Source organism: Cyrtonyx montezumae, unplaced genomic scaffold, assembly GCF_038088225.1.
Source record: "Cyrtonyx montezumae isolate F1298 unplaced genomic scaffold, pur_monq_1.0 scaffold_41, whole genome shotgun sequence".
In the NCBI taxonomy this organism is placed as follows: Eukaryota; Metazoa; Chordata; class Aves; order Galliformes; family Odontophoridae; genus Cyrtonyx; species Cyrtonyx montezumae.
The window spans coordinates 1,382,683-1,408,417 of NW_027072047.1; the positions used below are offsets into that span (position 1 = coordinate 1,382,683).

At 47.0% G+C, this 25,735-nt stretch overlaps 2 protein-coding genes across 3 annotated transcripts in view; both read right to left on the reverse strand.

The window, feature by feature from the left end:
• The window catches only part of EPG5 (ectopic P-granules 5 autophagy tethering factor), a 55,077-nt gene extending 46,467 nt beyond the window's left edge, over window positions 1–8,610 (reverse strand). Inside the window, exons 1-3 of the mRNA XM_065747105.1 lie at window positions 8,512–8,610; window positions 3,705–4,643; window positions 630–873 (exon numbers count right to left, since the gene is read on the reverse strand). Coding sequence (XP_065603177.1) covers window positions 630–873; window positions 3,705–4,643; window positions 8,512–8,565 — 1,237 coding nt within the window. The 5' untranslated portion in view covers window positions 8,566–8,610. The remainder of the gene's footprint in view (window positions 1–629; window positions 874–3,704; window positions 4,644–8,511) is intronic.
• A 1,209-nt stretch (window positions 8,611–9,819) lies between these two features.
• Window positions 9,820–25,659, reverse strand: PSTPIP2 (proline-serine-threonine phosphatase interacting protein 2). 2 transcript variants are annotated; one of them, XM_065747066.1, is made up of 15 exons: window positions 25,576–25,659; window positions 20,426–20,526; window positions 18,936–19,013; window positions 18,008–18,042; window positions 16,616–16,722; window positions 15,819–15,881; window positions 15,594–15,692; window positions 15,353–15,398; window positions 14,943–15,022; window positions 13,097–13,195; window positions 12,604–12,700; window positions 11,610–11,691; window positions 10,743–10,777; window positions 10,176–10,233; window positions 9,820–9,988 (listed from the first exon to the last, which is right to left on the reverse strand). In XM_065747066.1, exons 1-14 carry the CDS (start codon window positions 25,606–25,608, stop codon window positions 10,184–10,186), a joined length of 1,005 nt encoding a protein of 334 aa, XP_065603138.1. In that variant the 5' UTR covers window positions 25,609–25,659; the 3' UTR covers window positions 9,820–9,988; window positions 10,176–10,183. The 2 variants fall into 2 exon arrangements, with proteins under 2 accessions (XP_065603138.1, XP_065603139.1); XM_065747067.1 differs by lacking the exon at window positions 25,576–25,659 and adding an exon at window positions 20,942–20,989.
• Window positions 25,660–25,735: the final 76 nt, after the last annotated feature.

The following is a 25,735-nucleotide window of genomic DNA, read 5'->3' on the forward strand; positions in this document are numbered from 1 at the left end:
ACTGAAGGCTAATGACAATACTCTGTTTACTCTCATTAAAGGCCTTCTCTCAACATAAATTTCATAAGCATCACCATTTAATATAAACTAACCAAGATATGGAAGACAAACCAATGATAAGTATCTGAGAGATTCACAGTTCAGCTGAAGCATGATATAGGCAGAAACCCAAATAAGCAATATGAAAAACTGGAAAGATGTTTAAGTATTAGAGCTGTGAGATTTCAAATGTCCTTCCAAAAGCAGTAAAGCAGAACGTTGTTTTTAAAATTGTGTACCATCAATTTGGAAAAGGGACTGTTATATTATGTTACATGGCACCTTTGTAACAATAGATCAAGCTCCAGGTGTCCCATCCTACCTGCTGTTCCTCTACAGTCATCTAAAGCAGCATATAGTCTAGACAGAAGGGAACCCTGCGACCACCTCCCACTCTCCAGGTCAAAGAGGTAAGAAAACCGGAGCTTTTCTGTGATAAAAGTGTTTCACTGAACCCTCCACGGAAAATGACACTTTCTAAAATCAGAGGAGCTATACCCCGGTACACAAGTCCCATTGCAAGACTTTTTTTTCAGGTGAACAAAGTGCTGGGCACCCTCAACAGCACAGGCAGCAGATTAGGAACACACCTTGTTCTTGCTGCTGAAGAGCCACTGATCTCAGCAGAGAGGAGCTGTTGAGCAACCTGTACACATAGGAGTCCACCTGCAACCGAGACAGCACTGACGTGTAGGTGTGCAGCGCCAGTGTCTGATGCACGTGCTCTGCTTTGGCTTCAAACAGCTTCTTCAGTTCTCCCAACACACTTCCGTTCATCTCCACTGTCTGGTAGCGATGGTGGCCTGTCACTTTGCACTGATCTGCACAGACACCCTGAAAAGAAAGCAGTTATTTCATGTAACAGATTCTGTCACTCAGACATGCTTTCTGAAAGGGACCCAGACACTGCCCTCCCCTCAGCAGATTTCAAAGCTTATAGGTAGGCAAATATTTGGGAAAATTCTACACGTTTTTCTCAATTACTGAACAATGAGGTGTATATCCTGGACTTCAGGAAAAATGATTCTCTCAGAAACCCTCAACAACTCAGATTTAGAAATAGGTACAAAGTGACTTCCCTGTAACTCTAGAAGATGTGAACAAACTCAGACTTCTACTCCCAATGAGTGCAAGTGATAACTGGTTTATAGATTTCATAAGTATTTAAATCTGTTATTTTAAACTGGAACATATCATAGAACCATAAAATCACTCAGGTTGGAAAAGGTCTCAAGGATCGAGTCCAACCACAACCCAACAATACTGCCCTCACACTAACAACCCTCTGCTAAATCATGGCCCTGAGCACCACATCTAAATGGTTTCAAACAAATCCAGAGATGGTGATTCCAACACCTCCCTGCAGAGCCTACTCCAGTGATGAACAACCCTTTCTGTCAAGAAATGTTTCCTGATATCCAGCCTAAACTTATGCTGGCGCAACTTAAGACCATTTCCCCTCGCCCTGTCACTGTCATCAGTGAGAAGAACCCAACCCCGCTCTCGCTGTAAGCACCTTTCAGATACTGGAAGACAGCAATGAGGTCTCCCCTCAGCCTCCTTTTCCCAAGACCAAACAGCCCCAGTTCCTTCAGTCTCTCCTCGTAGAGTACATTCTTCAAGCCCTTCACAGACTTGCTGCCCTTCTTTGGATCTGCTCCAGCACTTCAGTGTCCTCTCTGTACTGAGGTGCCCAACATTGAACAGTACTGGAGATGCAGCCTCACCAGTGCTGAGTACAGGGGCAGGATGACTTCCCTAGTGCAGCTCACCGCACCATTCGTGATCCAGGCCAGGATGCCATTGGCCTTCTAGGCCACCTGGGCACACTGCTGTTCTCATATTCAGCCCACTGTCCATCAGCACACTGATGTCCCTTTCCAACAGGCAGCTTTCCAACCACTCCTCCCCAAACCTGTAGGGTTGCCTGGGGTTGCTGTGACCAAAATGCAGGACCTAACACTTGGCCCTGTTGAAACTCATAGTTATCCTTGGTCAACTGATCCAGTCTATCCAGGTCCCACTGCAGTGCCCTTCCCCTCATGTGCAGACCAACACTCTCTCAACACATGGTGTCATCTGCAAACTGACTGAAGGTGCACTCAATCTCCTCAAGGAGGATGATCATTATTCGTTATTATAAAAACTGATATATGATCATTATAAAATATGAAATAATATAAATATATAATGTATATTTATAATATATTATATATATACTATATATAATATATATAGTATACAGTATACATAATGTATACTATATAATATATAAATATATAATGGAAGAAGTAAAAGTTTTTTATTTTTAACTCCCAGAACTCGGTATTTATAGCAATTCCCCACAATAAGTTCAAGTTTTCTGAAATTGACTACATTCATTTTCCCAAACTAGAATGAGAAGATGAGAACAGCCTTCCTCAGCCTTATCTCCAATTCTTCAGCTAAAGAAAGCCACAATATGTAACACCTCTATTACTCTTTTATGCAACCAGAAAACATACTTCAGATCATGCACTTTTGAAGTTATGTATTTTTTAAAGTCTCGTATTATTTAAATCATTAGAATAAGGACTTTAAACTGGTATTTGGAAAACAACTATTCTGAACATGTAATAAATAGTGAATCAGGAGGGAATAAAGCAGGCAGCAAGCTCAGCCAACCATAAAATGCACAGAGGGATTAAGAGTGAAGCCAAAATTGCACTCTGTGCAGGAACTTCATGGCACAAAGCTGAGAGCCCAGTGAGGTTCAGTGATACAGGACTTTTACACTCATATCCCCAAGTGTCAAAAAGATTCCAGTTTGCCCAGCAGACATCAGTCAACACGAAGCTCTGAGGAACTGCAGAGGAGAGGTGCTAGCTAAAGATGTGCACTTGCAGGAATACTGAAAACCACTACACACATAGGTACATATAACACCTTGTAGCAGTTTTGATGATGTACTGGCTAGGAACAGCATGGGATCATCAGGACAATTTCACTCACTCCCACAGCCACAATGAGCAGCTCCAAAAACCAACTACACTGGAAGAGTTTGGGGCAAACATTCCTCTGGTGTCTGCACCAAGAAATTCCTCAGATACCTCTGGGCTGCAAGAAGCAGTGCCACAGGGCAACAAGAGCACTACAGCAGTGATTACAACCACAGATACAACCATGGAGCAACCATTCTTGAAGGCAGATGTGTATTGTACACCCAGTGCTCCCAGTAATGGCATCACCTGAAAGCACGATTACAGCTCCTCCTCTACATCTGCACCTCTGACAGTGGGACACAGCCAGGAATGATGGCAGGGAAACCTATCACTACAGGCAGCGAGCCAGATGGGACATCATTACAGCGGTCGTACTGAAATTCTGCATTCTGCATTCTCTGCATCTTACCCTCCATCTTCACCAAGTATTGTGGCACAAACTTAATCCAGCACTACAGGCAGAACTGGATGGGCACAGCTCAAATGCAAGCCTGACTCCAAACAAGATCAATAAAACAGATCCTACCACCCCACACTTAAAACAAAGTTTTAACAACAAACTGTCTTAAATCTCAATAGGATGAAATGTGGAGAAAAAAAAAGCAAAGTCAAAACAGTGAGCAAAGGAAGCATTCAGAATCACATCCAAATAGCTCTGCTTCAAAAGCAGCTTCACAACAGCACCTGCACAGTCTTCTGTTCTTCTTTAAAGGTCCATAGCCTCCCCTTGATGTTTTGGCAGTCTGTCGTCATGGCCTGCAGCTCCACCTCAGCCAGCAAAAGCTGCTTCCGACAGCGCATGTAGTTTAGGAGCAGCTCATAAAATTCATGCCTGTCCTGATGAGCAACACTTTCAAATTCCTCTGTGTAGGAATCCACGTTCTCGAGCCACGAACAAGGTTCAAAAATTTTCAGCTGTTCTCTGGTGAAAGGCACAAGTTCGGGTTCGGCTGGGAGCTCCGGATAAAGCCTTTCATTGTGCAGCAAAGGCCTGACTGCCATTACAGTTGGTCTCTCGTAGGACAGCTCAGTTGACAGGTCTGGATAAACTGATTTCAATCCCAAGCGATGAACACGCGTTTTGGACTTCTCACTGGGCTGTGAGGTACTCAGGGCAAGCTTCTCTGAGAAACGAAGAAGGGGACTTTCAGCATCTTGTACATGCTCCATTTCTTTGCCCCTTACCACGCCCACTGCTGCCCCAGGAGCAGCTGCACTGTCATGAAAGGAATTGCCCGATACAGCAGAGTTTGCTGATGCGCTAGCAACTGCCTCCACAAGGCCAGCAGGTTTGTCCAGCTTGTTCTGTTCACTTTCCTCAACATCCTTTGTGTGAGGAGCATAGGGAGGACCACCTTTACTCTCTTCTCCATTTGCTGAAAGCTCTGGAGTTGCTGTCAAAGATCCTTTGCTTGCTGAAGTTAAATTACTGAGAGAAATGTCACATGCATGAGCCACAGCTCTTCCATGCTCTGTTTCATCACTGAGCTTAATTTCAGTGAATTCTCCTGCTTGCTCCCCTTGCACTTTAGTGGCCTGAGAAGACACTTCTGATACAGGAGGGAGAAAAACATCATCAGATTCTAGTGGCTGGGAGTCCTCGTTACTCCTTTTCTTCTTTTCCTAGAAATAAATCAACAGTATTATTAACTAGCAAATCCCTCCTCCTCGCATCCCAAACCCTACCATCACCAAAAACACTGTTAGCCAACACCACAGCTCTAAAAGCATCTTCAGAGGTTAATTTTCAAAATGATAAGCTCTCGGTCTTTAGATGCCCGTCAAATGCTGTGCATTTCGATTCTCCTGGTCAGCTCTTGAATGACACTTTAATATTTCTGCAGACATCCCAGGATAAGGCATTCCACCAATCTATAAGTAACCCAGATAACAAGAAGAAACTCATCTCAAGTTTTAAAGAGTGCCTTAATGGCCTGAAAATTATTTTCAGAAGATAATTTCAGAGGAAAGAAATACCTAGAACACATCTTCTAATCACATCTTACACAGTCTCTGAAATAATACCTACTGGAAACAGGCGTCACAGGCTAGAGACGTGATGCAACTCAAACACAGGTATGACAGACTGCAGACACAGTACAACCCGAAGAGACATCAGAAGTGTAAAGCAGATATGTGGTTCAGATTCCCATAAATGCAGTCTGAATGAAATATCAGTATCCTCCTCCCCAAAGCACAGCACAGGAAATAACACAGCAAGGGAACCCAATACAGACTTTTCTAAAGGTGCACATACAAATACAGACTTTTCTAAAAGTGTGCTTATCTACTGTTAAAAACTGAAGCTGAGAAGTTTGCTCAGCCCACTTCACCTGTGGATGGCCCAGATAAAGAGCTGCAGCTCCTGGTGGGAGGTTGAAAACAGATCAGCGTGATTCATTAAGCCAGAACCTGTCATAACAAACATCTCCTGGCAATATATTAATTGTAATTTCCACTGCATACGGCGTCACCAGATCAAATTCCTGGACTTGTACACAGCTGCACACACTACAAACACACGAAATGACACGTCCTTTCTCCTTTACAGCCTCCCACAGTGCCCACACAGAAGAAAATCCCTTTACCTTTCAGCTGCACCCTCTATTTCTCCCAATGCTATTGTTAGACCGAAAAACAGTCTTGTAAAATTTATGAAGTGCTTTACAGCTCTCACATTCTCTGAGCAAAACATGTCATTGTATTAACAGGTTCTTCTGAGATGAGAGAAATCAGGTCCTGTGCCAATATAAAAGCAAAGCATGCATTCTGAAGTCTTATTCTGCTTATGAGGGTTTAGCCACTAAGGCAACACCTGCTCAACTGACATGCCCTGCACTTCGCCATCCTCCCTTTCCAGCATCCTGCTGCACTACTTGCAGTGAATGACACCTCATGCCATGAAGAGACCTACTGTTCTTCATGAATCACTGCTGCAGTAGTTCAGTGCTCCTCATTGGGATGCTCACAGATGCATGGCCAGTCACACGTCCTCTGGTTCTGGCATCCCACTAGTTTCTACCAGATTGTTGTTACTGGTGCTGGGCAGGCATAACTTTGGGGTCACTGTTCTTCTGCTTAATTCCTTTGCCTAACAGTTCCTCAGCTGAACCAGACTTATTCTCAGCCTGCATGCATTCTAGCTACTTGTATCACAGAACGGCTTCAGTTCGAAGGAACTTCAAAGGTCATTCAGTTTTCAAAACACTATGGCCATTTCTAAGGCTCACGACTGAAACCATCCTTGACATACTTGGTCTCAGGATGCATCTTCAAACACCCTCACATGTTCCCTTCCAACACAATGGCTTGGGCTGAAAGGGACCATAAATCCAGTCCCCATCCCAGCCTGGTACTGAACACCTCCATGGATGGGGCAATCACACTTCCCTGGGTAGCAGTGCCAGGGCCTCATAGGACAGTGAGTAAAGAGTTTCCTACCAACATCTAAACTAAACCTCCCCTCATTCAGTTTAAAAACATTTCTCTTGTCCTGTCACAACCAGACTTGGTAAAAGTGAGCCTCCTCCTTTATATGAGCTTCCTGTGAGTACTGTAAGGCCACAATGAGGTCCCTCTGGAGCGTTCCCTTCTCCAGATTGAACACCCATAGCTCCCTCAGCCTGTCTTCATAGCAGCAATGCTCCAGCCCTCTGAGCATCTTTACAGACCTCTTACGCACCCATGCCTACTGCTTCAGATCCTTCTTGTGCTGGGGATCCCAAACCTGGATGTAGCATTCCAGGTAAGGCCTCAAAAAGATGAAGAGTGTGACAACAGCAACACAAACATCACAAGCGGGTCACATGCAATGCAGAAGCACTTTGGATTCGCCCAAGTGACACTTCACCAGGCAGCACTCAGGAACTGTTTAGCAGTTAATTACACCTGGAAGGAACAACAAAGTGCAGCACCACTGTGGTCACTGCACGTGAGCCGTCCTCAGCCGTCCTCCACCGGTGACTCGCTGCCTCCCTGGGAGGATGACTCCTCCAGACAGCAATCTGAAAACCTCACTGCCTGGCATAGACTGTGGAGCTGAATGAAAACAGAAACCATGACACACTGACCGTTCTGGCACGAGGAAATGTTATTCAAGGAAAAACATTTCCTTGAATTCCTATCTGCCTGCAGCTCAGGAATCGCAACTGGGACTTCAACCCAACCCTCATTTTACAAAACAGAGATCAATAAATCTTTTCAATTGTCTCAGAAAGCTTGGTCAAGCGTGACTTCAACACCCGTGCTCTACGCAGTATGTTCTGTAACACACAAAGCATAACAAGGTTAACTGATTCCAAGAAACATTTCCATTTCGATTCAACCCTGAGGCATGATATTTCAATTTCGGCCATTTTCAGCACCTACATGAATCACCGAATCATAGAATCACAAGGTTGGAAAGGACTACAAGATCAACCACTCCAACCATCCACCCATTACCATTATTACCACAAGCACTAAACCATATCTTGTAGTTCCTCATTCAGACACCTCAGAACACTGCCAGGGATGGTGACTCTACCACCTCCCTGTGCAGGCCATCCCAGTGCCTGATCACTCTCTGAGGGAAAAAGGTTTTCCTTATGTCCAGTCCAAACCTGCTCTGGTACAACCTGTGGCTGTTTCCTCGGGCCCCATTTGTTGCCTGGGAGAAGAGGCCAAACACCTCCTCATCACAACCTCCTTTTAGGAAGCTGTAGAGTGCAGTGAGGTCTCCCTAGAGCCTCCTTTTCTCCAGGCTGAACAATCCCAGCTTCCTCAGCTGCTCCTCATAAGACTTGTGCTCCAGACCCCTCACCAGTTTTGTTGCCCTTCTCTGAACATGCTCCAGGGCCTCAGTGTCCTTCTTGTAGTGAGGGGCCCAAAACTGAACACAGTACTCGAGGTGCGGCCGCACCAGAGCTGATTACAGGGGGATGATCACCTCCCTGCTGCTGTTGGCCACACTATTCCTGATGCAGGCCAGGATGCTGTTGGCCCTCTTGGCCACCTGGGCACACTGTCAGCTCGTGTTCAGCCAAGCATCAACCAACAACCACAGGTCCCTTTCCTCTTCACAGTCATCCAGACACACATCCCTAAGCCTATAGTGCTGCATGGGGCTATTGCAGCCAAAGTGCGAGACCCAGCACTTGGCCTTATTGAACCTCATCCCATTCACCTCAGCCCAGCGATCCAGCTGATCCAGATCCATCTGGAGGGCTCCCTACTCTCAGGCAGACTGACACCACCTCCCAACTTGTCGTCACCTGCAAACTTGATGTTGCACTCGAGCCCGTCATCATCCAGGTCATCAGTAAAGACATTAAACAAGATGAGCCCCAGTACCGACCACTGGGGGACACCACTTGTAACCTGTAACCATGTTTACGACCCTTTAGGTTACATTACATCACGCTCTTCGCTCTCAACCTCCCCATGTTTCAGAGAAACGCTGACGCTTAGAAACCCTTTAAGAAAACCACCCCGACACCTCCGTTACCCCTACCTTCGCCTTGCCCTTGGGGCGGCCCCTGCGAGGGGCCCGCACGGCCTCAGCCATCACCGCGCCTCTGCCCCAGCAGCCGCGGGCACAGCCGGAAGAGGCGCGCCGCCGCCCCGCCCCTCGGCGGTGCGCTCGGCCAGTCAGCAGCGAGGAGGTAAGGGAGGCGCAGAGGGACAAAAACGGTAGTGGACGGGCTCGCGGGATGATGCGGGAAGCTGTTCCGTAGGGTTGGAGGCCTCTCGATGCAGAGCTCTTATCTGTGGGTCTGAGAGGACGCTTGGCCCCCCTATAGAGATCAAAGATCCCCAGTGGTAATTCTCATAGAAAGGATAGCACGAAGACGTGCTGAGTGCCCACACAGCACCACCCAAACCCAATTGCTGTGTCTGAGAGCACTGCCTGTTTTCCTTGGACACCAGTATTCAGCTTAACAGCCCCTGTGGTACTCTGTCAGAAGTCACAAAAAAGAAATCGTGCAATGTGTTACAGTGCGGACAGCTACCACGCTAACCTTCCTACAACAGCAACCTCGTAGGAACTGTGAAGGAGGCTTTGTTGCTTACAAGTGTTTAAGTGGGACAGTCGTGTCCTGAACCTGTGCTAATGTGTCTGATGAGTTACAGATCACGTCCAACCAAGACAAGTTCAGCTGGAAGGCAGGAAGCCATGGAAAGCTGCCTTTCAGCAGCTCAAGGCTCATTGGGACCATCCTACTTGGTGCATTCTCTGTGTTTTAGTGTGTACATACAGCACGTGCTGTGATAGAGGCTGAGGGAAGACGTGCTCTTGTAGGCTTCCTTCCAGGAAAGGCAACTCACCTCACATGATTACACTAGGATGCTTTGAAAGTGTATCAGCATCAGCCCTGACAGAAAGTGAACAGGACATTGTAGGGGAAAATAAAATAAAAAAAAAACAAAAACATATCCAGCACACAACTCAGAACTGTTATTTTCAATATATATATATTTAAAGAACTAAAACTACAGCAGGCATCTTCAGAAGAGTATCTGTATTCTTGATCTTTTAGGAAAAACAACAACAGGACGAAGTATTCCTTTACTTGTACATTTTGTTACAGTGCAGCAGGACAGAATTTGAAGCTGGCTATGATCCTTTCCACATGAGGAAATAATGTAAATCTCTGGGGACCAGTGGGTGTAGGCATACAGTGAAGGCACGTGGATCCATTATTATCCATTATATCCACTTATTCAGGCTGAGAACAGCCTGAGTCCCAGTCCATTACTTAAAGAAACTTTCTTCCCCTGAGCGTGAAGATGGGATATCTGTCCAAGGAATGTTGTGATCAAAGGAAAAGATTTTCAGTAGGCACTTTCCACATGCACAAATAATTATCAGAGTCCTCAAATATTTTCTTGAAATGGAAGAAGCGCTGCAGCTGTGCGCTGCTGGGAATAACTGGAATCACCATTTTTGCTGTGCTGGCCAGACCCACAGTGTCTTCTGCCTGAAGAACCTATAGGACAGGATCAACAATGGTGTCTCAGTCACAGCTTCAGCTCAGACAAGGACAGTAGGGCTGACATAATCATCTCTCCCCGCTGGTCACCTCCAAGTATTATCACCCTGAACGTGGCTTTTCTTTTTCTACCATTCTTATTTTGCAGCTGTATCTATTGTTAAACCCTTTCTTCATTACTTACAGCAGCTGTTAGTGGTGTATCAAGCTGTAGCCATCAACTGTGGCATAATCAGGATCACCTGAAACAGAAAGCACAGAAACGTGTTCATTAAGAGACCTTGTGCAGGGCAAAACCACTAAGCACTGCCCGAATGTGTTAAAGGGATGGGAGTCAGGAATGAATGGGGCTCATCAGATCAGCTGATATCCTGAGAAGCCAAAGCAGAAACTGTTTTTTTCTGAGTCTCACTGTGGAATCCCATCCCTGAAGTGGCCTGGAAGGGATAGAACTCATCCCATTTAAACACAGAAGAGCCTAAACTGCAGAGACTGCTGAGACTCCAAGCTTAGGCATTCTAGGTCTTCAGAAATTCCCACACAGAGGGCTCTGATCAGAACTTCTAGGCTAAACCTTGTATCCAAAGTCAGTGGCCAACTTCCCACCATCTTTCCGAGGAGACTAGGCTTATAGCAGGAGCTGGACACCAAGCAAGTCCTTTAGAAAGATCAAGTTCGTGATCCTATGGGGAAGAGCAAGAACAGAGAGAGACTCTGTGAGGTCAGAAGCCACCTAAGCCAAGGAACTCACCTGGCCCACTGGTTGGGGTTGGTAGAGGCCCCCTCCTGCACAAAAGAAAACATGATGTTAAAGACTGTGGGATTCCCTCACATCCAAGGGCACCAGCCCAGGTGTTCTGGTTCTGCAGCTCTCAAATCACCCTCCCAGAGCTCATGGGAGGGCAGAACTTTCGCAGTCCTTGGCTGTCTAGATAACTGGTATCAGGGCAGCCATGGCTAGCTCACCAACAACAGCATACTGGGCAAACACAGGACTCAAATCTTGTACAACATGGGAGAGAAAAACCTCACCAAAAACCACTTCGTTGGCAAAACAGTCCCAGGTGAGCCCCAGGGCATGCCTTTTCAAATGAAGGGATTCCTGAGATGTCAGGAGAGTGTAATTGTGCATGACTTCTCTCCTGATGTAACAGCCAGAGGGAACACTCATCCCTCACAAGAGTCTTTACCCCTGAATCCTCATCTTCCACATGACAGAAGCTTTCTCCACCCTGACCTCAGTATTCCCCAGGCTATCTTGCTTTTCACCTCCTGATAGCCTTAGCCCACAGGATTTTGGAGCTGGCTTGGCACAAGAAAAACTGAGCACATACTCACCAGAAGCACTTTCAGATTAAGATTCCCAGCCATGAGACCACGATCTCAATAAGTGGGAGCATAAAGCTCTTAGATGGGAGGGGGCGGATCTTGGAGCATGATGTAACAGGCAGCGCAATGCAATACTTCCTATTGCAGAGTGACAGACTACATAGCAAGGGGGATATCTCCCTGCAATGCTGCTAAAGCTTCCAACAGACTGAGAGCAAAAGAAAAATGCTTCTTTTTTTCTTGCATAATTTGCAAGAGCAATTCAAATTGCTCATTTTATGTGCCTTACCTTGATATAGGTACAGAAGCTGGACTTCTCACAGGAGTCACGTTCCTCTGAGCATTGTAGTAGTTTTCGTAAACAACAGGAGCTATGAAAAGTTAACAGCAGTAAAGCATAGGCCTTTAGTTTGTTACTTGCCAACATCAACATTCAGCATTGGGCCCCATAGTGATTCCACTGAGCCCCATAGAGACCTACAGGAGAGCAGAACAACCTTTATGACTGTGAAGAGGAAAGAAAGCTGGGTGTGTTGGTCAACGCTCAGAAGAATGTGAGCCAGCAGTGTGCCCAGGTGGCCAAGAGGGCCAACAGCATCCTGGCCTGCATCAGGAATAGTGTGGCCAGCAGGAGCAGGGAAGTGATCATCCCCCTGTACTCAGCACTGGTGAGGCTGCTCCTCAATTATTGTGTTCAGTTTTGGGCCCCACACTACAAAAAAGGCCCTGGAATGTGTTCAGAGAAGGGCAACAAAACTGGTGAGGGGTCTGGAGCACAGGGCTATGAGGAGCAGCTGAGGAAGCTGGGATTGTTCAGTCTGGAGAAAAGGAGGCTCTAGGGAGACCTCACTGCACTCTACAGCTTCCTGAAGGGAGGTTGTGATGAGGGGTTTGGCCTCTTCTCCCAAGCAACAAATGGGACCCGAGGAAACAGCCACAAGCTGTACCAGAGCAGGTTTAGACTGGACTAAGGAAAACCTTTTTCCCTCAGAGAGTGATCAGGCACTGGGATGGCCTGCACAGGGAGGTGGTAGAGTCACCATCCCTGGCAGTGTTCTGAGGTGTCTGAATGAGGAGCTATGAGATATGGCAGCAGTGTTGATGGGTGGACAGTTAGAGTGGTTGATCTTGTAGGTCCTTTCCAACCTTGTGATTCTATAATTCTATGAGGATGTTACAAAACCAGTGGTTTTTGCATCCGAACTGATGCTGGTAAGAACAGCAGCAACATGAGGAATAGAAGCAGGTCCGTGCTACACTGGGACGCTGCACTGAGCTCTTACCTGGGGCCGAACTTCCAGTTTTGCGTAAATTTACAAAAAACTCAATATCTCTCTCAATGCTGCACATTTCTAAACTCTTGCGGATCTCCTCATATTTCTGCAGAAAGAAAATGAAAAGCATTTATGTACTTTAGGTTGGAAACCAAAAGGTCTCTACTCAGTCAGCTGTGTTGCATGCGGTGACATGACCCTGAATAGTATTTGGCGAGGTCACCTCCCTCTGCCTTTCATGTGCCTCATTGTTTTCAAACAGTTTTCTTTAACCAGGGAGAACAGTCAGTGCTTTTGCATGATGTTGATAGCATAGAGCTGCATTCATGTTCTGCTTTCTCCTTGTTTCTCCAACTGCAAATATGAGAAAGGCTTGCACTCATTGCTGTTACTAAAAAAAGGTGGACAAAGAGAACCCAGGTGGGCAGCTGGGGTCTGAAAGGACAGAACCCTGGTCCAGAACAGAAAGAAGGCAGTGTGGGACAACCTGCACGTGACTTACCTCATCATTCTGGACGCAGCTCTGGGAGAGCTGGTTGACATGGAGCCACAGGGCACTGCGGAAGTAGCTGATGCGCTCGCACTCCTGAGTCTCAAAGAACTGCAATGACAAGGACAGGGTGGTGGCTTCTATGCCAGTACAGCCATGCATGCAGTTGAGGATGGTGTCCTCCAAGCTTTATTTTTGCATGCCCTCAGGTGATTCAAGTTCACCTCTCAACCACATTTTGTTCCAGAGACTTTTCTCTGACTAACAGTAACATAAAGGGATTGAGCGAATGCACATAATACAACTCCACAGTTCATCATCCAGTAACAGATAAGAAGCTCTCCTACTCCAAATAACATGAAAAAGAAAACTGTGTCAGCACAGAACAGGTGGTGTTGATGTCCTGCAGGACATGAAGACATCTAGATGTTCCTGTTCATTGCTGCCGGGTTGGTCTGCATAGTCTTTTAATGTCCATAAATCCACAAATGGTCCAGCTTGCCCAGAGAATAAACCATCTCTCTGTGCAACCAAGTGTTTTCAAGCTGGGTGAAAAGTTCAGGAAGGCCTGCACACATTAGTGTTCTGCTGCACTAGTGTTGAACAGGCTGCTCAGTGCCCCATGGTCCTGTAGTCCCAGCTGTCCTCTCACCTCCCTCCCACAGATGCAGAGAAATTAAAAATGGCCATCAGAGTATGAAAACAGAGGCACGGATGCATTTTGGCATGGGTCATGCATTTTGGTCATAACAACCCCAAGCAACCCTACAGGTTTGGGGAGGAGTGGCTGGAAAGCTGCCTGATGAAAAGGGACCTCAGTATACCGATGCATGCCGAGGTGGCCAAGAAGGCCAATGGCATCCTGGCCTGGATCAGGAATGGTGCGGTGAGCTGCACTAGGGAAGTCATCCTGCCCCTGTACTCAGCACTGGTGAGGCCTCACTTTGAGTACTGTGTTCAGTGTTGGGCATCTGAGTTCAGAAAGGACACTGAGGTGCTGAAGCAGGTCCAAAAAAGGGACAAGGCTGGGGAAGGGCTTGGAGAATATGCCTTACAAGAAGAGACTGAAGGATCTGGGGCTGTTTAGTCTGGGGAAGAGGAGGCTGAAGGGAGACCTCATTGCTCTTTTCCAGTATCTGAAAGGTGCTTACAGCGAGAGCGGGGTTGGGTTCTTCTCACTGATGACAGTGACAGGGCGAGGGGAAATGGTCTTAAGTTGCGCCAGCATAAGTTTAGGCTGGATATCAGGAAACATTTCTTGACAGAAAGGGTTGTTCATCACTGGAGTAGGCTCTGCAGGGAGATGTTGGAATCACCATCTCTGGATTTGTTTGAAACCATTTAGATGTGGTGCTCAAGCCATGGTTTAACAGAGGGTTGTTAGAGTGAGGGCAGTATGATTGGGTCGTGGTTGGATTCGATGATCTTTGAGGCCTTTTCCAACCTGAGTGTTTCTATAATTCTATGCTCCATGCATTTAGGGTGTCAGCATCCAAGACAGGTCTTTTCAGGTGTTCCCCGTGGTTGCAGCTTTGAGGTAACAGATGTTCAGACTGTTTGAGCCAGATGATGGCAGCACCAAATGTGCAAGCAGGCAACCAGCAAAAACATCACCACCGAGTGTCTCGGCCCTATTGATGTTAAAAGGCAGTGCAAGAAAAACAGTAGCACAATGTAAACCATGAAGTGGTGGGCTCTTGAATCCAGAAGGCAAACAGGAGAGACATGCAGGGCCGGTTGCAATACATCAGAGGGTACGTGAAGGGAAGTCAGGGGCACTCTGTCCCTAAGCCCTGCAGCACAGGGATGGACATCTGTGGGACCACAGTGCATTGTGAAAAGATCTTGTGGCATTTACCTCACAAGCCTTGATGTGCTCTTTCTGCCATTCTTCCCGGATCTTCTCAAGTGAAGTAATACTCTGCTGGTAACTCCTGTCTGTGAGGGAAATTGAATCGTCAGCTGGTTAATATTAATAAAATATTTTGCTGGAAGGAATAGTGTCCAGCCAAAAATGGCTGTGGGGGCATGGAGAGAAACCAGTAGTAGTGGGTTCTCTATGGTGAGCAATTCACTGGGATACAGAGCCCCACAGTAAGGCTGAGGTCTTGTCTGAAGAAAATATAGGGAGTGTGGTAGGGTCACATGGGCCCCTGGATCTCTGGATAAGTTTCTGAGATACTATGGCTCAGCTTCCAACCCACTCCTCCCACCTCAGGAAATGCCCCATTCACCTTTCAAACCAGAATGTTGTGTCTCCCTGCTCACCTGAATCTTCCAGAGCTGATTTTGTCTGAGCCAGCTTCAGGAAGAGCTGCCAAAGACAGGAGAGAGAAGAAAGGTATAGGAGAGCCCTGGTGGATCACCCACAGCAGAGCAGCCCCACCAGGGAAGGTCAGCAGTCCACTCATGCCACCCAAACCCCAGAACTGAGAGAAGGACTTGGAGTAGGATACCTGCAAGAAGAGACAATCATTTCCCATGCTGTGCAGCTACCCACTCTCCTTACCTTCTCCTGTTGCTTCTGTGTGACCAGGTTTGCATTGCGGTGCACAGCCTGTTCTGCTTCATCCTTATCCCTGCAGCGCTGCTCATACAGACGTTTGGCCTAGGAGAGACACCAAGCAGAGCAGGAACGTGTCAGCAAGTGAATGAAATGCAAATACAGCTGCACGCATGTGCATTTTATCAGCATTAACTCGTACGGCAGGAGAGAGCAGCACACTTGCTTTACCTCCATGGTCTTCTTGTATTGCATATTCCTGTTTTTGTGAATTGCCTCCATTATGAGCTCTATCTGTGAAGACAACAGAGGCAAAGTCAGCATGGCTTTGGAAAGCAAGAGTCATGGACTGTATGATGGGATCACAGAGTGATGGCTGTAAGGACCTCCCTCTGCCTGAAATCAGGTGCTTCAGTACCTTAGAATCATAGAAGGGCTTGGGATGGAAGGGATCTTAAAGATCATCTAGTTTCAATCCAGCTGCCACAGACAGGGATAAAAACTCTTCCAAGTTCACAAATCCATCCCAGACATTCATCTATCTAAGCTTCCACTGGGTACACGAAGAAGCTTTACAAATGAGTACCAGCAACACATAGCACTGTACCAACTCCACAGAGTCAGACAGAACCAGCAAGCTCACTCAGCTCTGCTAAGTCCTGGTCAACCTCTGGTTCTGACTGTTTTTCTTCATTTTCCAGTCATGGGAATCTCAAGCCATAGGAAGTTAAGGAACTTGGAGATTTTACTAGACACTACATAGATCGTACAGTGCTATCTATATGCCTTAAAAACATTCCTATTTGAGGCTTGCACCCCTGGAGGGATGCTTGCTATCTCCGCCCCTCAAAGGACTCCAAAGGACATCAGTGAAAAGAAGGAAGTCAGGTTTCTGCACAGTTATGGCATAATCACAACATGTAGGAAGGGACTCAGAACCTTCTCATCCTCATGAGCACAGGGACATAAAGGGGTCTGTGGGACACCAGGTGGGGCAGTGCCCTGCAATGAAGGTTTCCAGTGCTGACCTTTTTTCGATGAAGCTTTTGCTTTTCCCTGAATTCCTCCATTTTCTTTGCTTCCTCTCGAAGAGTTTGTGCCAACTGGATGTGACCTTGTCCCACATTATCTATCTCTGCAAAGAAAATAAGTAAATAAATAATAATTAAAAAAAACCAACACATTTGTGTTTGCGTGCTCATGCATATATTCCTAAAATCTTGCTCAGGTTAGCTTTTCTAGGTGACATCAAGCTGAATCGATGACCCGTGTTCCCACCTCATGCATTTCTCTGCAGCAGCAGCAGCGCTTTCAAAGCAGCTTCCAAGGGGTCTGCCTCTGCAAGGAGTGTCTCACAATCATGCTGGGGCTTGCACATCATTTAGGAAAAAGTAATTGAAATGAGAACGGTTGCCCTTCCTCCTCATCCGGCTTTAGGCATGTTTCAGCACATCACACCCTACAACATCAGTCTGAAGGAAACATAGCCGCAGGGTAGCAGAGAAGTGCCTCGGAGCATGGAAATCTATTGCTAAGTAAATCTCAGGCTCATTCTCAGTGCAGCACTGAGCATTTGTAGCTAACAGATTCAGGTTAAGACAAGCTGCAGCTCATGGTTCATCACCTAGAGCTGCTCCAGACTCGCAGCTATTAACACCTCAACTACTGGAGGACTGATTTATTAAGGACATCAGCTCAGGAACAATACAGCTGACAAATGTGGATGGAACAGATGGTGGTGGATCTGCAGCTGCAAGATTATGGCATATCACAGAATCACAAAACTGTAGTGGTTGGAAGGGACCTCCAGAGATCATTGAGTCCAACCCCCCTGCCAAAGCAGATCCCAGCCCAGGTTGCACAGGCAGGCGTCCAGGCGGGTCTGGAATGTCTCCAGAGAAGGAGACTCCACCACCTCTCTGTGCAGCTCCAGTGCTCCATCACTGCACTGTGAAGAAGTTCCCATGCACATTTGTGCAGAACTTCCTATGCTTCAGTTTGTGGCCATTTCCCCTCACCCTATCGCCACACACTGCTATGAAGAGTCCGGCCTCATCCCTTTGCCTCCCACTCCTTAGATATTTATAGACATGCATCAGATCCCCTCTGAATCTTCTTTTCTCAGGGCTGAACAGCCCCAGGCCTCTCAGCCTTTCCTCATGCAGGAGGTGTTCCATGCCCTTTATCATCTTTGTAGCCCTCTGCTGGACTCTTTTAAGGAGATCCGTCTTTTTTGTACCGGGGAGCCCAGAACTGGACACAATACTCAGGTGAGGCCTCACCAGGGCAAAACAGAGGGGGAGGATCACCTCCCTCCATGTCGTACAATTTTTGAGGTTTCTCTGTTTCTTCCAAAGTGGTAGCCTGAAGGCTTCACTACTGCCAAGTTTCCCAGCACATGAAAAAGAAGAATTACTTACGTTGCTTGAAAGCATCCAGGGATCTCTTCAGGGTACTGAAAAAACACAGGCAGAGCATTAGAAGAGTTCACTACCAAGGACAGGATTCAATGGTGACAGCAGAGTACTTCTGAACTGAGGAGCAAGTCCCTCACTCAAGAGCAAACAGCCCAAAAAGGGTTTCTCTCTTCTCTTAACACTTCCAGGTTTTTCTTTATCAGCAAGTATACTACAATTTGCTTGGTTTGACATCTGCCTCACATCTTTGTTCTGAGTACTGGGTATATTAAATGCTGATTTTCTAGGCAAATGTTCTTGGTGAACTTCAAAATGTACCATTCAAAACATACGAATATTTTCTACACATTGCATGGGGTGAGTGCTTGGAAATGCGGGGAACTTTTCCTCCTGTTAAGATGACATAATGACAATTTCAGGAAAAAAAAAAAAAAAAGTGGCAGCCCAATATAAAGCTGTAGGCAAAAGGGTCAAATAATATCAAACCCAAAGTTCAAGCAGAAGATGCTAAGGGACACTCATTGAGCCAACCAAGGTAGCCACAGTACCCATGCAGGGTGACGAAGCACTGGGTCTGAACATCCATGTGGTTTACTTGAGGAAGTACATGGACTTCCTTCTGGCCACAGAAAGGGTGAGGAGCAAACCCAAGGCCTCACAATCCTCAGCCAGTCACCAGCCTCCTTGCCTGAGTGCCCATGATACTGTCTTCAGTCTACAGCTGGTGGGAAGATGGTGAATTCCAACTTGGTTCCCAGTAAAAGCAAAGGTCAACTTGTTATTCATTCACAAGACTGACTCCTGAACATCTGGTAATGTCCCACTGACATCAACACTATTTTTTTTCTCTCTGCCCCCTTCCTTCTCTCCTCATTCATCACTCCAATTACAGGCACCCATGGAAGCAAAAGGCACCACACTCTGAACTTACTTCAGCTCTGTCTGCCCACAGGGCTTCTTCTTTGACAAGTTGATGAGTTCTTTGCCATATTTTTCTTCTATAACTGCCCTGTTGAATAGAGAGAGAAATGACAGGAAAATCTCATTTCAGAAACTGAAACTTACTTGCAATAGAGGCCAAGAGCAGAAGGAGTTTCATAAGGACATCCCCTGAGCACAAATGAGGGAACACAGGCTATGTAGAACATCCAGGATGACACACCAGGTTGGCAGCATGGGCACCTACCTTCCAGACCACCACAGACCACCCTGGGGCTTGCAGGTTGGCCTGTCTGCTCCCGGTGTCATGCCAGCTACCCACACCGTCTCCCTGTTGCTGATAGGCACAATAACCACCTCCCCAGGGGATGGAGAACTAAGCAGCCCATGCATGAATGCAGCCAGGGAAGTCATCTAAATAGTTTTTATCTCTGTTTACCACGGCAACAAGATCTGTTGCATCTCATGGATGCTCAGCTTCCCTACGTGTGCCTGAAGATCAGCCAGGATGTTTCAGCTGTCCAGAACTTGTGCAGCTATTTTTAAAGGCAGCAGCTATGCTGTCCTGCCTACATCTGGTCTTTAAAGACAACATCTGAAGAGGTCAGATCTTGTGGTGGTAATGTATAACTGTCTCTAAGAGATTATGTTGCCCTCACCTCTTGGAAGAGAGGGAAAACAGAAAAAAACCGTGCTGCCATCTTTTGTTTTGAGTTCTGTACAGACATTCAGGGCTTGACTTCCTTGGTAGAATATACATAGCTCCATCTGGGCAGGATGACCTCGCTGTCTGTGGACAGTGGACAGAAACAAGTACTTCTAATGGCTTGTATTAGAAAGCCTCCTGAAGGATGGGATGGGATGGAATTGGATGGATCACAATGGAGTGGAATGGAGCAGAAGGGAGCAGAGGGACCTATGAAGATCAGGTTCAACTTTCTGACCACTTCAAGGCTAATCAAATGTGGTAAGTAGGCTAAATATCGAGTCTGTTGCACAACAACCCTGAATTAATGTAATTTCAACATTGACAACTTGAAGAAAGCAAACCTGTGAATACAAGACGTGTGAAAAAATAGCCTAGGGCAAATGTGGTGGGGAGATGTAGATGTGCACTCGTGTTAAGAGACACAGACATTTTAGGAAGCTGATTTATTCCATGGCTCCCTGAGGGTAGGCAAACACAGGAACAGACTTCCTAGAGATGCCCCATACCTGTCAGCATTCAGGAGGCATTAATTAATGCCATCACTGCTGCCCAACTGAGAAGACCCAGGTACAGACTTGGTTCCATAGGACCAGCCATGCAGGGGAAGGACAGCGTTAAAAAAGCAATTTCCTCATCAGTTAAAAGTCACAGATGCTTTAAGACAGCGGACAGTTAAACATGATGGAAACCAAAATGGGAATAAAAGAAACAGAAGTAGTGTCACCACCATTGTCCAGATCCAACCAAACCCGCTGTCTGAGAGATTTCCATACCTTTCCTTCAAAAAGTCTTCAAACTCTTTGCAGTTCTTCCTGCCGTCATTCAAGTGTTGAATGATGCTGTCATAGCCAACTGTGCTTGTCAGGTCTGAGCTCTGAAAACACAAGAACAGGATTCACATGCCTGTTAGTGCAGCCTGTGACCACCTCCACCAGGACTGACATGAGCTCCAGTTTCACAAAAGAAAATTGTCACTGTCAGTGAGCTACGGCCTTCCCTCACTGCTCACAATGTGTGGATGCATCCAAGCAACACTGCTGCAATAGCTTTCTCTTTGGCCTTGTGAGAAGCAGCTGACACCTGCAGACATCCATCCTAAAAGACACTGAGAGTACTTCCCCAGGCACCAAGCCCTTTTCTACTGCCACTCTATGCCTTATAATGATGAAGGGAAGGGAGCAATGGCAAGAGCGGATACAGAGCTGTGAGAATGGAAGCAAAAGCTGCTCATCACAGCAACACAGAATTGTAGGGGCTAAAAGGCACCTACAGAGATCATTGAGACCAACCCTCATCCAAAGCAGCTCCCAGCCCAGGCTGCAAATGTAGACATCCTCACAGGTCTTGGACGTCTGCAGAGAAGGAGACTCCGTGGCCTCTCTGGGCAGCCGAATCACACAACTGCAGGAGTTGGAAGTTGCAGTGGTCTTAAGGAGTGAAAGTAATTGTTACACATTCTTATCTCTACACAATGCTTTTTTTTTTTCTTAAATATGGCAATGAAACAAAGCTGGGCTTCCAGTTATGAAAACAGCCATGAAATCTGGGGGAGAATCATACATGTACAAAGAGAAACTTAAATCAAGGAGGGCGGGTTCCCCTGTGTTGAAATGGCAGTTGTGGTTTAATGGCATATGGTGGTTTAAACAAAACAGAAGAAATCCAGCTGCTGGAACTCAAACTTTACAAAATTCATGCAAGTTTCTCTCCTCACATAGATACAAAAACCTGTCCAGCCCTACAGTCCACCTTCCTAGACTGACAGCACATTGCTCAACAATCATGTTACTCCAATATGAGAAGCAAGCCCACAATGCTACTTTGTAAGTACACAGAACAAATCATCTCAGCAAATGCTAAAACTAACAAGAGATGATGCACGAACTGCACAAACAGAGATAATCCATTAACTGCTGGAAAGAAAGCAAAAAAAAAAAATCCTGTCAGGAATTTCTGAGAGTGCTATGCTAGTTAAAGAGACTTCAAAAGCACATGGATACCTCAGCTCTATAGCAGGAGCCAACAGCACACTAAGGAGAACAAACAGGCCAGGAATTGGCAGCGACAAAGAGGCTTCCCCGAAAAACAAGGTAGACCCAGTTCCATAAGTAGGATATGGTTATGACCAAACTGAAGGAGGAATAGTAGCAGGATGGAGAGATGCAGGAAGCACTTCAAGCGCAGGCGGCAGCAAGCACAGAGCTGCTGGGATATGCTGGTGGCACAGAGATGGGTTTTTCAGGAATTTGTACCCAGAACAAGAAATGAAGAGGAACACAGCTGATTGTTACAGTAAACATAGGATTTCATCACTGTGGACTTCCTTTAAGCAGTCAGGGACTTAAAATCAGTGGCAAAAAACAAGAAATAAAGCAGAGCTGTGGTGGAGCGAGTGGGGCAGCAGAAAACCCCCAGGATTCACAGGCCAGTTTTGCTTCATACATGAGAGAAGGGGAGCAGAGGACTGGGACCCACTGAGATCTCCAAATACTTTCTGTTTCTCTACCGAGCACAAACCTCCCCATGTAAAGAGCTTGTTTCTGAAAGCACACAACTGGTTCTCAGTTTGTGTCGCCTCTTTGCTCATCAGCTCTGCAAAAGAAGGAAGCGTGCTTGTGCCAAAAGGTTGCAAAACTCAGGAACACCCTAACTTGGCTTCCTACCACATTTCAAAGGAAACTATATAACAGACACAAAAGGGGCTGCCATGGGGATGAGATGAGCAAGAGCTGCATGCCCAAAAAGCCACCCAACAGAGGGGAGGCAGCAGGCAAGAAGGGGCTGTCCCCTTCTGCTCTGCATGGTAAGGCTCCATCTGGAGTACCTCATCCAGACATGGGGTCCCCAACACAAGAAGGATGTGAAGCTGTTCAAGTGAATCCATAAGAGGGCCACAAAGATCCTCAGAGGCTGGAGTACTTCTCTTCTGAAGACAGGTTGAGGGAGCTGGGCTTGTTCAGCTTACAAGAAGGCATTGTGGGGACCTCATTATGGCCAGTACTTGACAGTGAGCCTTTAAACAGGAGGAAGACTGATTGTTTTTTTACATAGACAGTGACAGAACAAGGGAGAATAGTTTTAAACTAAAATAGGGGAAGAATTAAATTAGATATTAGAAAGAAACTCATTGCTCAGAGGGCAGTGAGGCCCTGGTGCTGCTACCCAGAGCTGTGGGTGCCCCATCCCTGGAGGTGCCCAAGGCCATGGATGAGCCCTTGGGCAGCACATGCTGCGAGGGCAGCCAGCACATGGCAGGGGTTGGGACTGGATGGGCTTTTAGGTCCCTTCCAACCCAACTGTTCTATAATTCTGGAGTCAATGTGTTGGGAAAAATGGACCCCACAGGTGTAACGGGATAGTTTGGTGCACCAAATAGAACCTGCATCCAGCTCTGGGTCTGCAAGGCACAAAGGCTCACACACTCAGAGCCCTTCTCCCACAGCACTAACAGTAGATGTGCTATTTAGAGGACAGCCCATGGAAACTGTGAACAGATGATTTCAAGGTGACAAAGCAGCAGCTGATGCTTCCCAAGCCCACAGGGCTTCAGAGGAGTGGAAATTCCCATTCCTACCCTTGTAGGTTCGTGCTGTGCCCCCAACAGAGCTCTCAAGGAGTAGTTCACAGGACCAGGAGCAAAGCTCGCAAGGAGAAATAGTGCTGGGCTTCACACAGTGAGAAATCTGAGATTCATGGATTTTCCACAGCATGGGTGGAAAAGTGCCACTTTTCTTCTGAGAAGTGTGGTGTTTTGGGCCACGGTGTTTCAGACAGTGCTCATAAATCTTCAGCTTCATCACATCTGTGCCCCCACCCAACATGAACCATACACAGACAAGGGCATGAGAAAAAGAGCTGCTCACGGCCCACTGCTTGAAATACTCAACCACAGCTGTTCTGAGCAGCACTGCAGAAGCTGGATGTCTATTTTTTGCCTTTAGAAACACCAAACAGCTGCGCTATTCCTGCTCACAGTCAGTGGTCTCAAAGTTGCTCAAGGTCCTGCAGAGGTTGATGAGACCGAGAAAAACCTTTGGGTGGATTTCTGCAGGGAGCAGAAGTACTTGAGCCTTATCCCAGAGACAGAATCTCTCATGCAGTACATGGAGGAAATGAACTCGGTTGTACGAGCAGCAATGTCGCATTGCTACGTGCAGTAACACCATCTGCATGGGAACTGCACTATTGCTACGTGCAGTAACGTGGAAACCATGTTTTGGCATTAGTGTGTTCCCATCTTCCCCCTCATGTTTTTATGAAGGCCTACTGCTCTTGTGATACCCAATGCTTTCGGCTGAGTTACCCAAAGCAAGCTGCCCTAAGAAGACTGGGGAAAACTGGGTGCTTCTCATGGAAATCAACAGAACGAAAAGAGAGCTTGCATAGTGAAAGAACAGTACATTGCAAAATAAATAAATAAATAAATGAAACAAAGATGAGAGCAATGCTGTGCTTGCTCAGCTCTCAGAGATCACTGCAGGCAGGGCAAGGGGAAACAGCATTTCTGGCAAGTTTTACTCCTGTAGGAGGCTGCAGCAAGCATGGGCATGATGGAACACAGTGCATTTGGGGCAGCACGCAGCTTCAGCAGCATTGGGGTGCCAACGCCTTCAAGAAATTCAGCACCTCATGCTGAGACCTAACAGGGTGAGCAGAAAAAGAAAAGCAAGGGAATGGAAGAAAAAGTTAAAGAGCAAATTAGGCTACCATCCTTGTTTTTTTGTAACCCCATAAGCAAAGTTATAGCCTAAATCAAGTAGCTGAGCATGCATAGTATTTGTTCAAACGTGTGATGTGGTATCACATCAGCTGGAGCACTGAATCCTCTCCTTCTGTGGCAGCTCTATGCTGCACTGCACCCTGCAGCAGCCACAGCCCTCCCCAGACCCCACTCGTTCCCACCCATCTGTCCTGACCTCTGTATACTCCACTGCTTTAGCAAAGCAGCATTCTCCTTCCTCTTCCCTTTTTACCTCAAACGCTGGAGAAAAACAGCAGGAGGAAGTTTGCATTCTCTCTTTGCATTGCAGCAAACGGAACTTTTATCAGCAGTCCTGCACCTGGCCAAATTTGGGCTTTTCTGTCCGCTTCTCACCCTTTCCTTCTCCCCTGCAGGCAGCGCAGCTGCTGCTGTGGTGCTCGTGAGATCTTTTTTTCCAAGCACAAAGCATTTCAACTTGGCATTGCAATGATTTTCCCCGACACAGAGCATCCATGGGCATCTGACGGGCACTGGGGCAGCACTCCCACCACAACTGCCGTTGCTGCCCTCCCTTCCTGCAGCAAAGCTAAAGGGGCACTGGGAATCTCTTGGCAACAAGTGGCTGAGAAACAGCTGCCATGCGCAGAGCTGGCCTTAATTTCCTGAGTGGTTCAATACGCACACTGATGGCTCTGCACCAGCTGCCCCACTGCTGGCTAAAAGCCCTATGTATGCTTCCCCAGTACACGCACACCTGCCCTAATGTCAGCAGACAGGAGCTGCTCCGTGGGCATCGCCCTCATCTGTTGTTCTGACATGCACAGACCCAAGAGCCCAAACTTCAGCACCAGCTTTGTAATTTCTGGAGGCCCAAGGAGTCGGGGAACCAGACAGTCACAGAAGTCTGCAGCAGGTGAGCACTTGTTTGGCACTTCTAGATGCCCAAAAACACAGCTCAGGCTCAAAAGTATAAACTGCAGCTTCCCCCAAGGTGTGACTTTTCCCCTGCAGCTCATGAGCAGCGAGCCAAGGGATGAGGTGCCAGAGAAGGAGTAGCTCACTAAAGGACAGTTTGACAGTAGCATTCTCAGATGGTCCATGAGCACTCAACTTCCTCAAGGGCCATGAGTTGGTACGAGGGTGGCACAAACCCCCACCTTGTGTACTACTGCCTCTCCTGGGTTACATTCCCATCCCCCCCTGCCCTGGACCCCAACTCACCCAGAAGTGGTCCCGGAACAAGGTGTCCCGCATGCTGCTCCGCCGCCAGCACCACCACTGCTCCCAGCACTGCTCCACCCCACACCGTCCCACCCCACTGTGGTCGCAGGCACAGGAAAGCCTGATTCACAGTTGCAGCGGTAACGTGCTGCTGCTGCTC